Source organism: Nipponia nippon, unplaced genomic scaffold (assembly GCF_047370975.1).
Source record: "Nipponia nippon isolate SJK-2023a ecotype South Korea unplaced genomic scaffold, ASM4737097v1 scaffold_5, whole genome shotgun sequence".
Classification (NCBI taxonomy): domain Eukaryota; kingdom Metazoa; phylum Chordata; class Aves; order Pelecaniformes; family Threskiornithidae; genus Nipponia; species Nipponia nippon.
This window is the reverse complement of record NW_028262369.1, coordinates 2,324,694-2,343,879: the sequence shown is the minus strand read 5'-3', so window position 1 is coordinate 2,343,879 and position 19,186 is coordinate 2,324,694. Positions and strand designations below refer to the sequence as shown.

The following is a 19,186-nucleotide window of genomic DNA, read 5'->3' as shown; positions in this document are numbered from 1 at the left end:
GGGCCCAGCGCTGAGCACAGCATTCGAGGGGCGGCCTCACCAGTGCCCAGCGCAGGGGCACCATCACCTCCCTGCTCCTGCTGGCCACACCATTCCACACTATTCAGGAAGAGAGCAGCCTGGCCAGGTTAGAGGAGATTTTGGTTTCTGTTGCTCTGTACTTTTTGTTAACTGCCATGAAATGAGGTGGGGATTTTCAAAGGAGCTCTGGGGTTACAATCAGTAATCACAAATCCCACGCGGACAGGAAAGGTGAGAAGGGTTCAGCGCTCAGCAGAGCCTGTGTCAAGGCTGCGGCTCATATCTGACTCACCTCTGCCCACTTGACGCCATATCAGGTCTAAAGCTCTCCCTTCTGTGCAGACATCAGAATCTACTTTGGCCTCTGAAAGCATGAGATGCAGAGCACCTGCCAGCCCCACGGGGTACGTGAACTGCAGATTCCTGGTATTTTTGAGACTCAGGCTTTGCCATGCTGGAACTGCTGGGACATCAGGAGGACACTGGCAGTTTCTAGAGTCAGCGGCCAAAGTTTGCACATGCGACACCCTTGGCAAATCCTCCCTAGTGGCACTTGAGTTATCAAGTGTGGCATGACTCAGAACAAGACATTTTCTTCTGTTTGTTGTTTTTTTTTTAAAAAAAAAAAACCCACACACTCCAGGTATCTGACTGCAGCAGTGGGGAGACCCTCATCGCTGTTTCTTAAAGGTTTCTGAGCAGACTGATTTCGGGGAATGACTTGGGAACAGCAAAGAGGGAGACCACATCCTGCACTAAGCTGCACGCCGGTAAGAGGCAGTGTCCCTGCGGATGAAGCTGAGATTGGGGATGGGATCACACAGCATTTGAATGATGCCAAGACAACTGCTGCTTCAGCATGTTTTTCTTATCAAGACTCATTTCCACAACAGAGAAGAATGCAACATTTTGAGAAAACCTGTTATCATCTTGTATTTGTACAGAGAAATGCACTTGCATACGTTTCTTGGTCTTGGACTCAGAGATGTAATTTCCTTTAGGAACCAGAGAGAAGGGAAGAAATAGACTAGTTAGTTAATGTGTTTTTAAAAATTAGGCAGGTAACAGCCAGAGGAACTCAATGTGAACAAGACATCCAACAAGGAGCAGGCAGCTATTGCACACTCCTAATTGAATCCCTCCACTCCGCTGCATCTTGATGGCATACCTGTGGTTTCTATACACCTGGGGAGGTCAGGGGGAAGGAAAACATTCTAGAAATTCAGTAGCAGAAATCTGAACGTGGCCACAAGCTGGAGAGAGAATTTCCACAAGCGGAGCCTGACCATTTCCACTGAGGACAGGACTTTCCTACTTTTCAGCTTGCGTGCTGTATGGAGGGATTTGGAAACAGGACTGTGTAGGCTCACCTGAGGTTTCTTGCTACTATGTCAAAGCTCCCATTCTTCCTACAGGATTGAAAAACCGAGGGCTAATTCAGCCTCCGCAGCCTTCCCCCCAGCAAGCAGGGTACCTTTGGCTCTTTCCCAATGTCTGCTAGCCAGCTCCTACTTAATAATCAGAAGCTGAAGTTTAAGAAGAAAACCAAGACAGGGAGGCTAAACATCATCATCCCAAAACAGCCACAACAGCATCATCAGCATGCGTTGGATATGTGCTGCCTCTGTGAGATACAGGCCTGGCGATCCCTGCAGACCTGGCTACGGCATGGGAACAGCCAGCGCCGGCAAGCCAGCCCATGGCTACTGAGACGCGGGACCGCGCTCTCCGTCTGCCCCTGCGCTCGCCTCCGGTTTGATTGCCGCATGCTTGGTTCAACTTCCTCTGATGAGGTACACTTTGCTGTCTTAATAAAACACCTTTATTCTCATCTGCTGCATTCAGAGACTTATTTGTTCTTGCTATGTTAAACAGTGCAGGTTTTCACAAAGGTTTTATCCATTTGGTAGCAAGCACACTCGCTGACCTGGCTGCCAGCACATCATTACCGCATTGATCCTCTGGGTCAGGTCTGCAAAGGTAAGAGGCTTCCAGAGAGCTGCTCTCTCACTGTTTGACCTTGGACTGTTTGTTTCCTGAAAAACATTCAGGGTTTTAGAAAGCCGCCTTCTTACAATAAAGACCAAATGGGGCTGGAGTTGTTACTGTCTTCAGCAGTGAAATGGTCTCTGTGGTCCAAACAGGACAAGAACGCCCCTTAACACCGACGTTACAGAAGGAAACATAAGAGCTAAAGCGTTCGGATAATTGGTTTACGGGAGCTTAAAGATCCTGGCAGTGTGGAATAGAGGGTGATTTACTAGAGACAGGCACAGTCCCACAGTTCTGCAAGCGCGGATCATTTCTGCTTCATTCAGCAGCATTTCCACTGCCTACCTTGTTGCGAGCACAGGGTGTGCCGGTCTGCCACGGCCTACGCCATCAGCTGGTGCCACTGCTGAGAAGAGATCCTGTATTTGCTCATGATTCCAAAACGCATTTCAGAACTCTGGTCTGAATGAGACTGGAAAGATGGACCTGCATGTGTAATCACAACATCGCTTCAAAATCTGCCACTTTTGAGAGCGTGGATGAAAAAAATCCACTTTAGCTCAAGGGGAAACTGGCAAGGTTCTTAGGAAAAAAAAAATCTACTGAGGGTTATGCTAAATTCATGGAAACCACATCCAGCTCAGGAAATCCTGATGGGGGTTAGAACAGTTGGGGAGCGGGAGGGAACCTGAGGGAAGTTCCTACACTCTTCCCCAGGGATTTTCTTTCAGCCAGTGCTGGAGACAGAAGACCAGGCTAGAGGGACCTCATGCCTGACCTGGAGTGGCAGCTTCTACGTTGCTAGGACAAGGCTTTGCATTCTTCACCCTGAAGTCCACCCCGTCTGCGCGTGAACAACCATCCTGCTGCAGACTGCTGGTTTATGGCCTGTTTCAGGCAAGAGGTTTCTCTACGCTGCAGATGGTTAAGACCTTCAACATTGCAAGACTTTCTCTTTCTTTGGTTCTCTGACAAAGCAAGAGTCTTATTCCAAACGCCCTCACTAACTCACGGTTTGACCTCAGGGAAGTCCACGCATCTATTTTATTTGTAACAGCCTCACTTATCTATTGCCAGAGAGAATAAAGTGCATGTGAATTTTTATTCGCACTGGCAACGTTCAAATTAAAAGTTACAGACAACAAATCAATGTATTCTCTTAGTTACAAAAGCAAATGGTTCGTGACACATGGATTTATTATAATAAGCCCCATCAAGGAGGAGACTTGCCTGTAATTGTGATAACAAGACAGGTTGTAGTTCCACAAACCCAGTAAGCCAGCATCTGTCAGTTTGGCGACTGTCTTCCTAGCCATTTATTTTCACCCCATGCCCGCTCTCTTCTCATCCAGAAGCCTTCCCGGCTTCCTAAAGCTGGCTTTGCTGTGCTGTTGAAGGACAGAACCACTGACCTGAATGGAGATACAAGCTGCATAGCGCATTACAGCTTCCTTCTTAACCTGCTACTGCCTATTCCTCTTCCTATATGGGGAATAAGGGTTCGATTTTCTCGCTGTACCACAGGAGCTAGCAGCCTGTCACGTCTCCCCCAGCTAACACTCTTTTCCGCTCCACGGGAGGCTAAATCCTATACCTTCAAGTCTTTTAATTGGCTAAAGGAATAGAACCAGGAGCAATAGTCAAAGCTGCGTTTAGTTTGAATTTTGCTGCATCTAGACAAACCTGATGAAAGGACTCTTGAGGGTGAATGTGTTGATTTTTCTCAATTATACCAAGTGGCCTAATAAGAGAGATTATCTCTCCCTGAGAATCTTGCCTCTATAATGGCAAAACACACTGGAATACCTACCCACCTATTACAGACAGAGGAAAGAAGTCTTGTCTTACAATCCTAATAACCTGGAAATTAGAGATGTAAAACTGCATCACAGCAGCTACAGGAACTGACCACAGTGGATCATTTCTCCTTAGTTTGAGAACAAACATGGCTGAGAAGCACCATGTAAGAAGACACAAAGCTTCAAAAGAAAGTGATTGAAATATCTTGAATTGAGTCAAGGAAAAAAACCGTAATTAATACAAATAATGTTTTTTGTTATGCTGCTTTAATAACTAAGTATATTTTAAATGCAAACTACATGTTAAATGCAAACTACATGAAGAACATGTACAGATTCTTCGTGTGACAAATAGCCAGTGAATGTTCAGGCCTGGTTTTCTAAAGAAGCTGAGGCACCTAACATTAATCTCAGGTCTTGGCACGTCTCTGGCACTTCAGTTGGTGAGGGTCACGCAGTCAAACATATAACCTTACTATTGATGAGGGACCTGGACCAAAGGGGCCCATTTACACAGACAGAGGTGCAGATCTGAGCCTGTTCTCAAGGCTAGAACTGCTTGTCACTTAAGCACGCACTCTGGATCAGGCTGGAGCTCCCAAAGGAAAGCTTTGGCCTGACTGCTGTCTTGATACAGTCCAAGATTTTGTTTGCATAGAATCACAGAACCACAGGATGCTTTGGGCTGGCAGGGCCCTTTCCAGGCCATCCCCTCCATCCCCCTGCCATGGGCAGGGACAGCTTCAACCACATCAGGGTGCTCAGAGCCCCGTCCAGCCGGGCCTTGAAGGTTTCCAGGGATGGGGCATCTCCCACCGCTCTGGGCAACCCCTGCCACTGCCTCACCACCCTCAGCGTGACAAATTTTTGCCTTGTATCTAGGTTGAATCTCCCCTCTTTCAGTTTAAAACCATCACCCCTTGTCCTGTCACTATTGGCCCTGCTAAGAAGTTTGTCCCCATCTTTCTTCTAAGCCCCCTTTAAGTATTGAAAGGCCGCGTATGTTCTGGACAGATAAGAATGGGCAGGACTGAGCAAGCTCACTCTAACACCAGAAGCCGAGATATCCCAAGGTTGAGTTTTCCTAAACGAAAAGTGTAGGCGTTTTGAACCAAAGCCGGTGGTATGGACAAAGTGCTCGCTGTTAATCTCACGGTGTAGCTACAGCTAGAGCAACTGGGCGACTTGCCCACGACGATGAGGAGTAACTTTAGCAAAGTGAGCCAACCATCCTTCCCTGAAGTCTAACAATGTTTGTATCCATCTCTGCCAGCAGAGATTGCACTGGAGCACTGTAGGACTGAAGCGGTGTGAGTTAGAATGGGGGAATACAACCCTACTCTTCTGGAGGACCTGTAGGAAAGGCATCTCGGGAGCCATTTAACGTACCTGGAGCTGCTTCAATACTTCACAGCAGGTCAGAGGCAAAAAGAGGACAGAGAGCTAAGGGAGGCTTCCAACTTACACATACATAAGATACTTACACATATATAAGATACTTACACGTATATAAGATAAGGAGAGTAAAGACTGGGATGGTGACCGTGTAGTCAGCAAACAGCATGCTCAGAGTATGCAAAAGTCAGAGGATAATTATCTGCCAGAAGCCGTTTACTAAACGCTAGAAAAAAACCTACAAAAGCATAGAAAGCAATCTAAACAGCACAGCAGAGAGAACACCTCAGGGATTTGAACTGCTTGCTTTAAGTCTGACAAGCTAATGCTGAGTCTCCAGTAAGTGTAATTAATGATAACAAAGCTCTTCCTAGAAAAAATTCTGCTTGCAACAAAATCCACAACTTTTATAATAAAGCTTTTCGCTCCTAAAACTGATATTAAGAGCTGACTCTGGCTGCAGCCAGTACCCACATCGCCAGGTTACAACGTCCTCCGAGATGAGGCATCACAGACAGTTACATAGTCACCTCCAAAGCTCTAAAAACTGCAAGCAAACCTTTCCTTAAGAATCTGCAATGTAAAAATCCTTAGTGAATATTAGTGTTTCTAGCGCTTTTCAAGAATTTTCAAGGCTTATGAAAAACAGAGGAACTGAGGATAAAAATGCTTGAATTATATTGACTTGAGAACTTCAGCTTCTTGCTTCAGTCTCAGTCAGAGAGGGGAAAGCAGAATTCAACCCAGAAAAAAACACATATTTGCAGTTTCTCTAAGTAACAGGTTCCAGCAGAGGTAGTGGCACATGAAATTACCCACCCAGGCACTTCATCCCGATCCCAGAGAGGCTTTTGCTGACGGTCAGAATCACTCACTGCTAACAAGAACGCCAAGGAGAACTAACCTGATTTTCTGGTTTCATTTTGCTTGACTGTAGACTAAGCGGAACATTTCTTTTTCCATCTCAGTGAAACACAGACCCTCAGACAGTAATTTCTCTGAGTTGCTTCTGACCAGGGCTCTGGTGGAATCAGCAGCCAGAGGCTGCAGTTCCACTCCACATGGACGGTGGCAGAAGCCAGACGTCCTCCCCTGAAAGAAATAACTCAGGTGTGTTGCACCCCTGACTGTGTCAGTGCAAGGTGGCTTTATGGACTTGCTAAAGGTCTCCTTTCGAAGAAGATTCTACTGGAACAAGTGTCAACAGCTAAAGGGAAATAAATGCTTTGCAATAAGAAATAGCATTACTTTTCTAAGGCTTTGTATAAAGCTACTTCAGAATCTGCAAGGCAATACCAAGGAAGGATTTCCCTCACATGATACTTTTTTCAGCAAATACTCCTTAATTTGCTCCCCTGAAAGCACTACGTTTTCTCCATAAGACACTGTCCTCTTACAGGTCACAAGAACTGAGCAGTGCCAACATCCTTGAACGATAACAGGGCCTTCTTACATTTAAGGTTACTCAGATAATTCCAGCATATCCTTCTGAATAAGGGCAACTAAGGAAAGGTTAAGATACCTTGCAGTAGTGCTTCTGTGCCGGTGCGCTGCTTCATGATCTGCCTGTCTTCCACTTCACTATCGGATCCTTCATCCTCTTGGATCTCTATGTCGGAATCATCATTATCTGGTTAAAACAAAAGCAGTTGATAAATATCACTCAAACCAACCCACAACTCAGAATAGCAGCTGGATGCAAGAGATGCTTGCGGTTTCTACCTTTGTTCAAGTCCAAGTTTAATTAAAAATGCGGTTGCAGACAGAGCACTGGCTCTACTGATGAGCACAGGGAAACAGCCGACGTCCACATCCTTTGGAAGGCACCCGTCTACACGTAAGTGTCACAGCAGCACACAATATAAACAATTGCCTTGGGACAATCCTCAGATTGTACCGTAAAGGCGCCGTTCTAAGTACCCTCTCTGGGTACGAAGCATACGTACAGTCAGAAGGTGCTAGTTCAGCAACTGTGTTACAGATAAAAATCTTTTAAAAGCGTTTGGAAAGTGTGGGCTTATTAATACATCTCCTTGTCTTTTACCCTGACATAAGGAATATCAAAAACCGTCCCCTTGGACTCTTTGCCTTTCATTCAATCATGGGTTAGAAAAGCACAATGAGACATGCTCAGGTAAGTGAAAGCAGTTACAGCCAAACCCACGATGGCTGGAGAGGCAGGAAAGCTTCCCAAGATGCAGGAACTTCTTCCAATATTTTCATAATCCGCCTTTGTTTTCTTCTTCCTATCCAAACCAAAGCCTACTTAGTCCCTTACTGCCGGTTCCCCAGTCACCAAACTGGAACAAAGCTAAAGGACTTAGATTAAATTGTCCTTCAGATGTCTGAAAGGACGACAGAAGTCTTCAGATACTAAAAGTGCCTGCAAAGAAAAGAGCAGACTGTTCCCCATGTCCTACCTCGAGGTTCCCATGCACGGTCAACCAAACTGGTTCTCCTCTGGGCCTATTCTGAAGCGAAGCAGTGGGTGGAAAGTTGGTGCAGAAGTGTGTGGAAAGTTTGGAGCAGGCTCTGCTCCATTTAAGTCTCCTTCTGTCCCGTGAGCTTTTTCCCTCTCTCCTTGTTCACGCTAGCCTGCTTGTGCAAGCTCCTTGGCTCACGAAGACCAAGCTCTGCTTTCCAGCTACTGCCCACTTGTGATTATTGACTTTTCTCTTCAAACATTCAATCAATGAGCCAGACCCTCAGCTCCCATCACCTACAAACCCTTCTCCCTCCTGCAGAGATGAGCCCCTCTGTCCCGGCTGATCCCACAGCTCGGAGCCGATGCTGCCTGCTGGCCTGCCTGCAGGAGCGGAGGGAATTAGCAGTGCTCTGACCCCGTGTGAGGTCAGCACCCAGCACCGCAACAATAGCTGTTAATTATTTTGATAAAATAGGCAATTCTTTCCCAGGTACATTTAATTACACACATGTCTGAGCTGAAAATGGAAATAACTATTTTAATTATGATCAGTAATGAGCTGACGCATCTTTGCAACATTTAATTATCAGACAACATACAAATATTAGACACTTTTCCATAATCTTTTTCATTGCAATATGAAGTTAATGACAAAATATAATGGCAAGGGAGGTATTTGATACCCTGGTAAGACTGCGAGGCTCCAGCAATGTTAGCTGCAATTTCTATTTGCGTTGCGCTTTCTTTTTTGGCAAGTGAAGGAATCGCTCGCTGCTGTGTGACCTGAACACTGTTTCTGTTTACCTGGTACGCAGGAAAGCGAGGTGTTGTTCAGCCCTTGCCCAGGCTAACTCCTTGGGAAGAGCCGCGGGGAGCCTAAAAGGATTCAGGTTTGTGCTCTGTTTGTTAAAGAGCGAGACTCTCTCATCTGCGGTGGCTCTCACCGCTACTACTAAAATGTCCTCATTCTTATTTTTGTTTTCTTTTTCTTCCTTTTTTTTTTTTTGAGGAGCAATTCCTCCCTTTCAGGTTTTGTCATTTGTGCTCCTCCTGTTACGCAGCACCTCTGGCCAGAGCTGAGGATGCCGCAGAGAGCCCTTACGGTTCCCTTGCCAAACCACTTCCATTCCATCCCCATTAGCACTTTCTGCTTCTCGCTGGGATCTCCTGAGCGCGAGCTGCCAGCTGAGATGGGGACTGATGGAGCCAGTGCTCTCTGGTGACAACCCGAAGCGGCAAACCCAGCATAACACCACTCTGGGGACAGGACTGACTGCAGAGAGGCGCAGCGACGCGATTCTGCTCTGGTTGGGGGCACGGCTGTAACAACACGGGGCTTTAATTTTACATTTCGCTTTTCTGGAAACCGTTTTTTTTTAAACCTTTTGTGGTAACAGACTTCAGATATATCACATAAAATATATTTCCTTTGGGACATAGCAGCAGTAAGAAGACAAGAATAAACAGGAATGAATCTGCCATCTTGTTCTGCTGTACATAGAAGTGCTCTTTCCTAAATACCCACGCTGATGGCTTAATGCTTTCCTGAACCACGTGAACCCTTCCAGCTCCCTGCAGCACTCCAGCCATTTCTGACCCATTTCAGCTTGCAAAAAGGAAGCTCATTTCATCATATAATTCCCCACAGCATCTTTCTGTGGGAAAGTGGGACTTGCAGGAAGATCCCACGGTGAATAAGTGCCCTGCAATGGAAGTGATACCTACTGTGGAGAGAGCATCAGCGGCTGGAGGGCCCCAAGCTGCTGCTTTATGAAAGAAAATGGTTTAAACACGGCTTTTTTTCCCCCCTCACCCAGCCCTTTTCTTCTTTCCCTCAGGTTCTCTGCTATTCTCAATCCCCTCTTTCTCACGCTATGTCTTTTATCCTTCTCCCCCACTAACTCAGATGTTGTAACTCTCCCCTGTCAGTGATGAAGTCGCAGTTTTCTGCTGTCCAGCCCAGGCGTGGATGCCCCAGGATACCTCTGGCAAGGCCCAGAAAAGCAGGCCTTGTGCCCCAGCAATACCTCTTGTCTTTCAGAGCGTGCTCGACAAGCCAAGCCAGCAGCAACTGAAAGCCTAGCCTTCATTTACGCCTTTAAAAATCCTGGATTAATCAGGTGAATTATCAGCATATAAGCTGATAATTTTTCCTAACAAGTTGTGACTTTGAAACACGTCTCATTACGGATCTATGGCAAGAGTTTGGATTTTCTTTGAACAGCCGAGCTGGAATTGGGATGCTCAGAACCCAACACGAAGCGTCCCTGTGCTGCTGCAGCGAACGCACGCCGGAGGAGCAGAAAAGCGGCAGCTGCAAATGCAAATTCAGCAACAGTAAAATCTGTGCCTCCGAGCCTCCTGCTCACCGCTTGGAAAGACATCGAGCACCTTTCTCATTCACCAAAAAAATAAATGCATTGCTCTAACTCAGCTCAGTGGCTGCTGTCACCAAGCCCGGCTCTGTCCAGTATACAATCCCAGTTAGCATCAGCTGAGCAGAATTGTGCTGGGCCAAAATCCCAAGGACACAGAAGCAGAGCATATTCCTGAAAATTTATTTAAATACACAAGATAAAGACAAGCTGAGTACAGGCTTTTTAGCGGGATTAAATGGCAGACTAGACTAATGCTGTGCGGGACCCGTCCTAGCACTACAGGGTTCCACCATCCTACATCCCTCATTGTACATGCCCAGTGTGTCCAGTTTCCAACAAAATATTCTTGGTATTCATAGAAAGGTGACAATTCAGAAGGTTTCATTTAATAAGATATAGAAAGAAACTACTTCTTGCCCTAGGAGAAGTCACAACCACGGCTGTGTAATACTGCATAACAGAAATTACAATGCATCAATTCCGGGGAGACAAGGAATATTCTTTATGGAGAAAATGTAGATTTTTCTTAGTACCAGCATAAAGCAACAAAGATAATAAAGCTTACTACTACAAATTCCCACATACTGGTACATGGAGTACAGAGCACATTCTAATGGAGCTGGCTTATGAGATTTGCATGGGCTTACATGAAGATTATTTGACTTTTCACAATAAACTGCTATTCAGCAAGCCACGTGCCCAAATTTAGGCCAACACTGGCAGCTTACGGGAGCTTAAGGCTGGTATTTTAACAAGCTCCTGGATTTTTACTACGAAAAGGTAATCAACAGAACAACTCTATCAACTGCGTTTGGCCCATTTCCCCACTGCCGCGATTTACTCTACCGCACGGAGAATACCGCCAAAACATCAGACTACCTGAGAGAGAATAGACCGGGATTTTAAACTCCGCTTGCCTTACATTTCAACGTTTCCATTTCCTAAAAGTGAGTTTCAGTCAACTACATCATTAGTTTTATTTAAAGCAGTCCAGCCACAAAAAGTGCATCCTGGTTACAACCGAAAACCACTGCTCTCCGAAGATGTGTTATTTGTTCCAAAGCACACCTACTGTGTCCAGAAAAAGCCAGAGCAGATACCTGGACCGATAATACTATATTTAAATGAGTTAATTTTGGGTAATTTGCAACGCTTGAAGGAAAACCAGCACGATTTAATAACTTAACAGTGATTTCATTACAGATTGGTTAGTTTGCATAAATATTCAAGTAAATGTATCCAACTGTAAAATAAGAAGGTACTGCGGTGAAGATAATGAGCACAAAGGACATGGTTTATTGATATGCTTTAGAATTAGGTGTAAGTGTTGTTTAGCATGTTCAATTTCATAATAAAAATCACTGCTTTGAAAACACAGGCGCTGGCTCCACAGCAATTACTGGATTCAGCAGGATGTTGATTTTGGTGAAAAAACATCATGAGAAAATCAAGTGGGCAGCTGACAGTCACTTGATCCAAAACAAAATCCATTTAATGAATAGCATGTGCTTTTAGAACACAAAAAAACCCCATGAAAATCCTATGGATTGGGATTTTACTCTGGCCAAAGGGAGACTGAAGTTCAGTGCCCACTCGAAAGCCTTGGTTCTGCCAAACCCACGCTCATCTCTCACCAAACTCAGAGACGCTACTTGTGTACATCAGCCCGAATACTTACCGATTTGCAGCTCTGCAATTTGAACAGGAAGAAATGCTTTGATATAGAAATTTCAGTTGGGAACATCCTTTGTCCTTAGCGCAAAACTGAGATCCTTCGTCTGATCTCTGAGAAAAGGTTGAGGGTCAACAAAGCTCAGGGCCAGGTCCTGCGCTTGGGACACAACAACCCCAGGCACCGCTGCAGGCGTGGGGAGGAGCGGCTGGGAGCTGCCCGGCGGGAAAGGACCTGGGGGGGGTGGTCCACAGCGGCTGAACATGAGCCAGCAGTGTGCCCAGGTGGCCAAGAGGGCCAGTGGCATCCTGGCTTGTATCAGGAATAGCGTGGCCAGCAGGAGCAGGGAGGTGATGGTGCCCCTGCGCTGGGCACTGGTGAGGCCGCCCCTCGAATGCTGTGCTCAGCGCTGGGCCCCTCACCCCAAGGCGGCCATGGAGGGGCTGGAGCGTGGCCAGAGCAGGGCAGCGAGGCTGGGGCAGGGGCTGGAGCCCAAGGCTGGGGAGGAGCGGCTGGGGGAGCTGGGGGGGCTCAGCCTGGAGAAGAGGAGGCTGAGGGGAGCCCTCATCGCTCTCTGCAACTGCCTGAAAGGAGGCTGGAGCCAGGGGGGTCGGTCTCTTCTCCCCAGGAACAAGCGATGGGACGAGAGGGAACGGCCTCAAGCTGCGCCAGGGCAGGTTTGGGTTGGGTATTGGGAAAAACTTCTTCCCCCAAAGGGCTGTCAGGCCCTGGCCCAGGCTGCCCAGGGCAGGGGCTGAGTCCCCATCCCTGGAGGGATTTAAAAGCCGGGGAGATGTGGTGCTGAGGGACATGGTTTAGTGGTGGGCTTGGCAGTGCTGGGTTAACGGTTGGACTCGATGATCTCAGAGGTCTTTTCCAACCTTAACGATTCTGTGCTTCTATTCCATGAAAAGTTGATCTTGGTACAGAGAGCTTGGATCAAGGTCCAAACACCCGTGGCTCCTACCAACTTCAGCAGAAAGCTTGGATGCTCAGACCTGCGTATACTAAAACCGGGCACTAACACACCAACACACACCAACCAGAAGGCTGCAGAGGTCTAAGTGCAACCTCGCTTGGTCGTTTTAAAATGGCCAATTGCTACAACATCCAAACTTCCATTTTTAACAGTAAGGACGATTAACCACTGCCCAGGGAAGCAATAGGTCTCTGTCACTTGAAATAATGAAAAATAACTCTCGATGACTAGCCCCATTTAAACTGGGATTTGTAGTTTTGGCGCAGGAATAAGTAGCTAAGATATTTTTTGGCCCATTTTACAGAGAGGTCTTATTCAGTGACCATAACTCTTTCTAACGATCTTAAAAGCCAAGAATCCATGAAAGTACTATTAAATTAGAATATGAATTTGCAATTATTTAACAAGCAAAACACAAGCCTATTGTGGACAAATTCCAAGTGTCTGTTACAAGAAGATGGATGGACTGAGCATCCTTCTGCTGACGGTGCTGAGCATTAGCAATATCGTCCAGGCATCTTGTGGGAATTACCCGGGGACTCATTGCTCCACTTCAAATGCCGCAATTGTCGCGATGGGGCTTTTTGTTTATCTGCTGTCAGATTTTAAAGCATCAATTCTGGAGTAGAAAGGGTACGAGAGATTCAGTGCAGCACCAAGCTGTAACAGCGTCATGCGATTTGCTATCTAAAGCACAACATCTATTTGCTCTGTTTAATTGAGCGAGACGATAGAGCTAAGCACATTTTGTATGGCTGTCAGAAAATGCAAGAGTTAGCTTGGCGAGCAGAACTGGCCAAGGAAACACTTTGGTGGTGTATCGAGCAGGATTGAAGCTCTCCAGGAGCATCAGCTAATCCTGTTGCTGTTGCTGAACAATACTGAAGCAGTGCAAATTTCAAAATGCTGTGTAACACGGAGGGTTATTCATTCTACGGACCAAGCAAGAGTAGGCAGGGTGGGCTGGGTGGAGCGGCACACCAGAAAGCGGTACAGTCAATGAAAAATGCAGTTTTGCACACTGAAATCGAATCAAAAGAATTTTTTTTTGCAAATCAGATTAATTTTTTGCAAACTGAAATCAAATCCTGGCATAGCGTTACCCAAAAGAAATACAGGAAATATTCTGAAAAATTCAAAGGGTTTATTTCTATATTTTAAAAAATATATATTTTATTTTTTAAACTATAGTTTATATAGCCTGCTTTTAAATTGACAAAAAAATCCTAAAAAGAAAGAACGCGAGAAAACGCACGTGAAAAAGTGAGAAAGATCAGTAAATGTAATAAGCTGATTAGTCTGAAAAAATGTCTTTCAGTCTTGTTACTTTTTGCTCAGCAAACATGTTTTTTCAACCTTGGATGAACCCGAAAAAGCATCTTGAATTTCTGCTGTGGTCAGTGACCTTCCTAGCCCTCTCCTCTCACACCAACCCATTATCAGAGCAACTCTTCACCTATCTACACCTGACAATAGTTCTATCAACAGCCTTCACCGTGCTCATCCGAGCAGTGTCTAATGTAATGTTTTAAGAGTCCCTGTGCCGTTAACCACAAGGAAACCAAGCCCTGAGTTTCAGTCAATTGGCATTTGTCACTTTGCGCCAACCTTGGATGCGCCACAAGGGCAGCGCGCCATGTGAAAACCACCACAACGTATATTGGTTTCTCTAAGAGCTGCTTATGTGAAATCAAGGTCACAAAAATAACAGCAATTTACTTACCACTCATCACAAAGAACATTTCTGCACTGCTGCAACTACTTAATTGCATATATTTTCATCATGCAAATAATACTCAAAGCCTGATCTGTATCTAGAGTTCAACATCTTTTTGTAATTTAAGAGCGGGTTTTTGTATAACTTAAGTGTTAGCTTTTCTTTTTTTTTTTTTAGTGCAGTGGTTTTATGGAGACGCTCTGTCAGAAAGAAAAGATGATTTGCAATGTATGCTAGCAAAAGAAAAAAAAGAACCAGGCTGTTTCTGAATTATGCTAAACATTTTTGCAAATCTTATGCAAGTACCAATACACATCCATTGGCTTTCTATATTCTTGACACAGGCCGGCACAATTTAAACTACGTTCCACAGCTCTTCTTTACAAGAAAGATGATGTAGGTTTCTCTGGCGTTAGTTCAGCCTGAAACTCAACTGAGAGCTGCCGGGAACTCCTGCAACTTCTGCTGCAGGGAAACGAACGGTTAATTTGCAACCCTTCTTATCAAATGAGCAGGAGATAAGGTCAAAGGATCCAGACAATGAGAGAACCGCATCAATTACGCAGGTACGCAAAGGTAAGGTTACGGGGCAGAATGGATGCTGACTTTTATCAGTTAATGGTAACAAATTTATCACCAGATTCCAGTCTACGCTGTTAGAAGAGCCTCATTCAGGGTTTTGCAGCTCTCAGGGGCAAAGCGTAATGAGAGTCAGAGAACCATCCCTTTCCCTTGCAGGAGGCACCGGCCCCGTGCTACTGCTCTGCGTAGGAAAGCAATGGATCGGTTCAAACGAAGCTCGCCCCACCACCCCAGACCTTCCAGATTCAGGCAGAGAGTCTTGGGATCGGGGGAGACATCAGGCCAGCCTGCCCACCTTCCACCAAGCAAAGCCACGAGGGGAAGAAGCTAATCCATCTCTAGAACCTGTTGCATGAGCAAGACCAAGTCTAATTTAACAGTCTGGCGAGCAGGCACAATGTACTTTTTGGGTTCAAGGCCCAAGCAACAAAGTCCTAAATTTTTTGACAAACTGAAGATGGAAGAAACCTTAGGATAAAAGCTCTTTGCTTTGTGTGGGTGGCTTTACTCAAAAATGCAAGTGGAATAAGGAAGTATTTTTTCCTCCCCAAACCTACATTAGAAAGATGTTTCTGACGGTGAAGAAAAGCCCTTCTTTAACCTTCCTCGCGTGTGTCTCATTAACGGGGCACATCCTGGCTTAGAAGGAGGGACGTAGCATGCAGAATCTCCAAACGTAGGTGAAAGAAGGTTGAAGTGCTCATGCCTGCAGCGCTTTACACCCCTTCCCCACAACACACGCAATGTACTCACTGATAAAATCGCTAACCACCAGACCAAGGTTGTAGGGCACTCGGGAATCCTCTACAGCAGAAACTCCATCCCTTATCGTGCTTCCTATCTCCAGTGGGAATTTCACTATTAACCTTTGGAGGGGGTTTGGGCAGGCAAAGCTCTTCAGTGAGGCTGCACCGGTTCTGCTGCTGCTTTGTTTCCTCTTGTGCAAAAAATGTGTTTTTCTTGTGACTACGATCCTGGGATTAACGTACCCGTTCCGTAACCATAGCCCTGATGGGGCACTAGGCCATTTAAGACACCAACCTCTGCGTTCTCTTATCAAAGCAAATCTCTTGGTTTTGGATTGTATAAAGGGCAACATTTAAGTAATAACGATAGGAGGAGAGCGGGGTCTGGTCTAAGGGGAAAGCACAGCCTGGCACCTGATCGCTTTATGTTAGCAAACTGTGGTCTCTGAGAGCTTTACAACAGTCCATAAATTAACCTTACAGCACCCAGTAATGAAGCCGTGCTCGTGACCGGGGAAACAGCCTCCAAGAGCCAATTTATTTTCTTGGTTACACCTCTGCAGCTCTGCAGACTTCCACTCCGTGTGCAGATAAAGGCAGGCTGGAGCTGACAAAGATGCCTTGATTTTCCAAGGTTATGGGACAGACAATAGATGAGCCAGCACTGAAAATGAGGATCCTGGTGCTCTTATCACTAGAATAAATACTAATTATGACAATTAAGGACTGGAATAAAGATGTATTATGGTTATATTTTTAGGTCATTAAAAGTCATGATCATACGTTGTTAGGTGGCAGTTAAATCGCTCACTAAAAGGCAAGGTTCATATTATTTCAGAGATGCAAAATGACTAATAGTTTTCCAAGTGAAAAATCCACAGATGAGGAGAAAGCAGGTCAGCCAATCTTCACATTATATTCCATAATTAAAAATCATATTAATTCATAATATATTAATTACTGACGATAGATGTTCTTCTCCTCTTGAACTTATTTACCCTGGGAACTGTCAGATAGCAGGACCTGGACTTTTTCACTCGAGTAAATACCTGAAACAATTCCACATGCTTGTAATTTATATTACAAATCCTATGTTTCAGCTGAAACGTCTTCACTTTTTACTGCATTGCCGTAAGAGGATGAGATCAAAGATGGGCAGAAATGAGTGAATTTCCTCTTTCCTGAGCTTGCTCTGATAATCTCTGCCAGCAAACAAACTGTGAAGTGCAATTTTGATGTCCTTTCTCAATTTCAGCCTTCATGAACTCTCCCTCTGATCCCGAGAATTAACTTCCCTTCTATTTTCTCCCACAACCATATAAAAATGCACATATTGCAATATTAAATTCACAGGGGCAATTAATGAGGAGGTTCTTGCTGACGCTTGGCTCAGAAGGAGCAAAATCGGGTTTGTTAGCTTTCTACAAAATCTCAGGAGGTTATTATTCCCTTCTGATCCTCAGCTAGAATTCTAATTAATTAAGAGTAAGTTCAGGAAAAAAGAAAAAAACCCAAATTTTAATTGCATTCGCATTTTGCAGGTACACTAAAATCAAGCAAATTCAAGCAGGCAAACGTGGACCCCACTTTGAAGATGAATGATATTAAAGAGGATTTCAAATTGAGAGTTTTTCATCTGTGAAAGTTACGATGTGATAGACACATCACAAAGAATTAGTCCAAACACGTAACCAAGCTCCACGGCACGCAATGTGGCAGGCTAACTGCTGAGGACAGAAATTATACTCCAGTTGTGCAAGGCACAACAGCACGTGTGCGATACGAGGCAGCCAAGCAGCCCCACAAACCAACGAGACTACTCACCTACACGCAAGCATCTTGCTGAGTAGAACCATCTAACCGAGTTTGTTCGCAGACCAACCTTTCACCAGCAATCCCATCGTGCTGGGACCAGTGCTGTCTCCACAGCTAGCCTGTATGGGCTTGGATAACAGCAAAACGAAGCCTAAAATCTGCTCGTTGCAATTGCACAGCATGTTTAGAGGATGTTTTCACCCCTCAGCACTGCAGGGATGTCCTGGTTTCAGCTGGGATTGAGTTAATTTTCCTCCCAGTAGCTGGTACAGTGCTGTGGTTTGGATTTAGGATGGGAATAATGCTGATCACACACTGATGGTTTAGTTGTGGCTGAGCAGTGCTCACACCAGTCGAGGCCTTTCCAGCTTCCCCTGCTCTGCTCGTGCACGAGACGCCGGGAGGGGGCAGGGCCAGGCCGGCTGGCCCAGACTGGCCCAAGGGCTAGTCCATACCACATGGCGGCGTGCCCAGTACAGAAACTGGGGGAGTTGGCCGGGGGGCAGCGATCGCTGCTTGGGGACGGGCTGGGCATCAATTGGCGGGTGGTGAGCAATTGCACAGTGTATCACTTGCTTTGTGTATTATTATTGTATTATTATTATATTATTATTATTACTACTATTACTACTATTCTATTTCATTTTACTTCAATTATTAAACTGTTCTTATCTCAACCCACGAGTTTTCTCACTTTCACCCTTCCAGTTCTCTCCCCCATCCCACCAGCGAGCGGCTGGGTGATGCTTAGTTGCTGGCTGGGGTTAAATCACAACAAGGTAGAATTTACAAGGCAGAGGAGCAGTTCACAGAGGTTAGGTTCCCTATTTCACTGTTATCCTTTCACACTTATTATCATTCCACTTTTTCTAATACAGCCTGTTGACTTTGTCATCTATCCCACGTCCCCTCTGCTTGTAAGTGGATAAAGTAGCCAGGACTGAACAATTTTTCTGCTAACAGAAGTGGTGAAGAAATCCCACTTACTTCCACTCTTCAGCAGGTGCTGCTCCTCTTCCTTCAGCCTGTTCTGCATAAGACGCAGCATGTTTGCCGCTTCCTGCAAGAGGTGAAAACAACTGCATTAGAAAAGCTGCCCCATTACCCAGTCGGGGAACTAATGGGATTGGTCCTACCACAACAGTTAAGGGCACTCACAGGTAGAACGAGAAGAGAAAATTTCAGCATTGGAAATATTTTAGGAAAAAAAGGTCGCAGTTGAAACATGGGAGCTCCTACTTACTTTGCCCATGAGGGCCAGGATATAAAGCATGTACCCAGGTAAAACAGCGCACTGCAAATCAACCCTGTGTTCCCAGTGGCTGAAACCTCACTTATCACATTGAAAATGAGTTCGCTTGTCTTCGTCCCACAGGAAATTACTGCCGTTACAGAACGAAAGGGCCTTTCTTTGGAAAGCAGTCTGTGGTAGTTGTTTTCAACCAATACTCCATTAAACACCAGAAGTGGTTTGTGAAACAGCTGCAGCTTCATAATACACAAACCAAACCAGAATAAATTCACACATTTCGACATGTGCAAACAAAATGGCAGCAAAAAGCCCTATCAATAAGCTGGAGAAGTATAGCCAAATACCATGCTATTCGGGTGCAAAGGAGAACCATGACAGTAAGACTGCACAAGGTGGTTCATTGATTTTCTTTT

General features: G+C 45.4%; 1 protein-coding gene across 5 annotated transcripts in view; it reads right to left on the bottom strand.

Moving 5' to 3' along the window:
• Positions 1-19,186, bottom strand: part of IFT38 (intraflagellar transport 38) — a 78,471-nt gene that overhangs the window by 9,018 nt on the left and 50,267 nt on the right. For all 5 annotated transcript variants that reach the window (XM_087732318.1, XM_087732317.1, XM_009477298.2 and 2 more), the window contains exons 9-10: positions 18,509-18,581; positions 6,730-6,837 (exon numbers count right to left, since the gene is read on the bottom strand). In XM_087732318.1, coding sequence (XP_087588444.1) covers positions 6,730-6,837; positions 18,509-18,581 — 181 coding nt within the window. The remainder of the gene's footprint in view (positions 1-6,729; positions 6,838-18,508; positions 18,582-19,186) is intronic.